Below are 2,970 nucleotides of genomic sequence, written 5' to 3' on the forward strand. Positions count from 1 at the left end.
CCTCTTTTTATATACCTTTGTGCTTATTTTGGGCGCCTGTCCACCCAGCATTGAGCCCGCTTTGGTGGCTGGCATCAATATGTAATTATTTCAAAAACCATGAGGATCTTGACTTTGAAAATAAGCGAGTGCTTGGGTTGCAACATGCCTCAGACGATGACTGTGGGTTCAGGTTGTTGGGAACACCCAGTGTTGCTCAATCTTAGAACTGCTTACTTCAAATAACTGTATTTGATATCAGAAGCAATAAGCAATAGACCCCAACCGCTAGGTACACTGATCGCTTCCAAAGTCTCTCTTACCAACCAGGACCTCAGTAACTGGAAGCCTCAGTTAACCATGTTTTTGAAATACTTAACTTTATATAAGTATATATATATAACTTTATATATAAATAACTTTGAAAACATGCATATGGGCTTATACATATACTAAGGACTTTGAAAACATATATATATATATATATATATATATATATATATGGGACATTAAAAACATTATGTGTGTGTGTATATATACACACAAATTCAAAATTATAGCAGAGATTTATTCAAGGAAAGAAAGAAAAAAAAATAGGGAAGGGCTGAAGGGAGGAACTAAATCAAGAACATATCTTGGAATACCTAACATTTGTTATAATCTTATCCATCTGAATTTACATGTGTCTATACAATATTCAGAATGTTCACTTTTAGGTACAAGAAGATCCTGAATCATAAAAAAAATGCCTATTATTTTCACTCTACTTCACATTTTTTAAGTTTTTTAATAACAAGAGCTAAAAGCTAAATGGTTTCTGGTTGCCCCTTGGTTAATGAGAACATTAAACTAACCAGGAGTTTCCACTCATCAAGTGTTCTAGCTCATGGGGGGTTTACTTCAACTGAGCTCATTTGAAGATAGTGAGAGTCTAGCTGTTGAGCATCTACACTAGGTACTCTAGGTACAGCAGACAACTATCTGTGTAGTTCCAAGTATCTTCCCAGGGACACTTAACACTATTGGTATAGGAGGAATCGTTCAAGCGGCTCCGGCAGACATAGCTTGTGGATGGCTTGATGACATGCTCGACCGAGACACTTCCGGACACACAGGCGACAGAGCTGGGAAAGAGCAGGAGGGCCTGAGAGAGAAATAAAAATGGTGTTACCTTCATAGTGGTGGGAAGTGGGGTGGAAGGGGGAAGTCACAGAACTGGAAGAGGCTGACACTTTCTAAAAGCAGAAGAGAAGCTGGATCTGTACAGAAATTATAGAATGAGGTAGCAGACACTAAATACAGACAGTGGATCCCGCTTTGGCCCTCTGGAGAAGATGTATTTCTTTAAGTTGATCTTCCAATGGTAATTGCATTACCAATGTCGAAGCATGAGGCTAACTAGAGGCAAGTTAGGCAATGAAGTGTGGGGTCTAAAGGGGATGTATCTCATTCATATATTGAATGTGCCAATGAAAGTAATACACTGGCCAAGGAGAAAATGCAAATGGAAGGACTGAACACACAGGACTCTAAGACACAGCTGCAGAACAGAGGGACAATATGGAAAGGGTATCAGCAGGAAGTTCCACCTGTGTGGTCACAGAGGCAGTATTAGGAGATGTGCCAGGGGCCAGATATTCAGCCCTCAAAGTACTCCTGGACCTACCAGTTCTAGCTGCCCATGAAGTGGTGCTGGCTGGGTCTAAACTTAAATCTGAAGAGGCCCTCTATTCTTGCAAGGATTCCAGCTCAATAAAGATCTGTAGGAAGGACTCAACTCAGACCCTATTGTTCCCTCAAACTCAGTCTCATGTAATCTCATAGAGTCTCATGGAATCATCATGCCTGTGGCTTTGAATGGCTTTGAATCCTTAAGGAAAAATCAGCTGATGAGAGTCCAGAATATGGTTGAATATGATGAATGAGCTTTTGGCTGTAATACTAGTTGCACGGTCATTATTTACTAACCTGAGTGAATCAGTAAAGGTATCTTCAAGAAAACCTAATTACTGGCCTATACAAAGTTTTCCCTTTCAAAAAAATCCACTGTAACAGCATCTCACCAGCCATGAAAACTGGTGGGCTGCATATGCGAATAGCCAGGTAACATTTGGCTTTACATTGCTAAGGAGCATCCATGATAATAAAAAGCTACGTGGAGGACCAAACAATCATAATTAAAATCTTGGGAAGCAAGAATAGAAAACTTCTCAACCTGTTGTCCTACTCAACCTCCTCTGCAAAATGTTAATGCAGACAAATTGTCCAGTGCCTAGAGACACTAACACCAGAGCGAACTCTGATGTAGTTGGTATTAATCTTTCAAGAACAAGCGGCTATATTTATGAAGACAAAGGACAGAGGAGCTTGCCCCTGTCCAGGATTTCGAAGTCTACAAATCCTAGACCTAGAAGCATTTTTGGTGGAAGAAAATAGGAAATGTGAAAACTTCTATAAACTACAGTCTCTGCCAGCAGTTGGAAAGTACCTGATATTTCCAAGCTGGGATCTGCTAAGGAAGATCATAATTCTTCTGGTGAAGATTCAAATAAAAGAACAATAATTAATGATCTAGACTACTGAAAATAATTTAGGCTGGGCGCGGTGGCTCATGCCTGTAATCCCTGCACTTTGGGAGGCCAAGGCGAGTGGATCACCTGAGGTCAGGAGTTCAAGACCTGCCTGGCCAACAGGATGAAACCTTGTCTCTACTAAAAATACAAAAAATTGGCTGGGTGCAGTGGCTCACTCCTGTAATCCCAACACTTTGGGAGGCCAAGGCAGGTGGATCACAAGGTCAGGAGTTTGAGACCAGCCTCACCAACATGGTGAAACCCAGTCTCTACTAAAAACACAAAAATTAGCTGGGTGGGTTCTACACGCCTATAATCCCAGCTACTAAGGAGGCTGAGGCAGGAGAATCACTTGAACGTGGGAGGCAGAGGTTGCAGTGAGCCACGATTGCGCCACTGCACTCCAGCCTGGGTGACA

At 41.4% G+C, this 2,970-nt stretch overlaps 1 protein-coding gene across 1 annotated transcript in view; it reads right to left on the bottom strand.

The window, feature by feature from the left end:
* Positions 1–526: 526 nt before the first annotated feature.
* The window catches only part of ASB11 (ankyrin repeat and SOCS box containing 11), a 32,175-nt gene continuing 29,731 nt past the window's right edge, over positions 527–2,970 (bottom strand). The window contains exon 6 of the mRNA XM_017512351.2: positions 527–1,123. Within this exon, the coding sequence (XP_017367840.1) occupies positions 999–1,123 (125 nt within the window). The 3' untranslated portion in view covers positions 527–998. The remainder of the gene's footprint in view (positions 1,124–2,970) is intronic.

This window comes from Cebus imitator, unplaced genomic scaffold (assembly GCF_001604975.1).
Source record: "Cebus imitator isolate Cc_AM_T3 unplaced genomic scaffold, Cebus_imitator-1.0 Scaffold471, whole genome shotgun sequence".
Classification (NCBI taxonomy): domain Eukaryota; kingdom Metazoa; phylum Chordata; class Mammalia; order Primates; family Cebidae; genus Cebus; species Cebus imitator.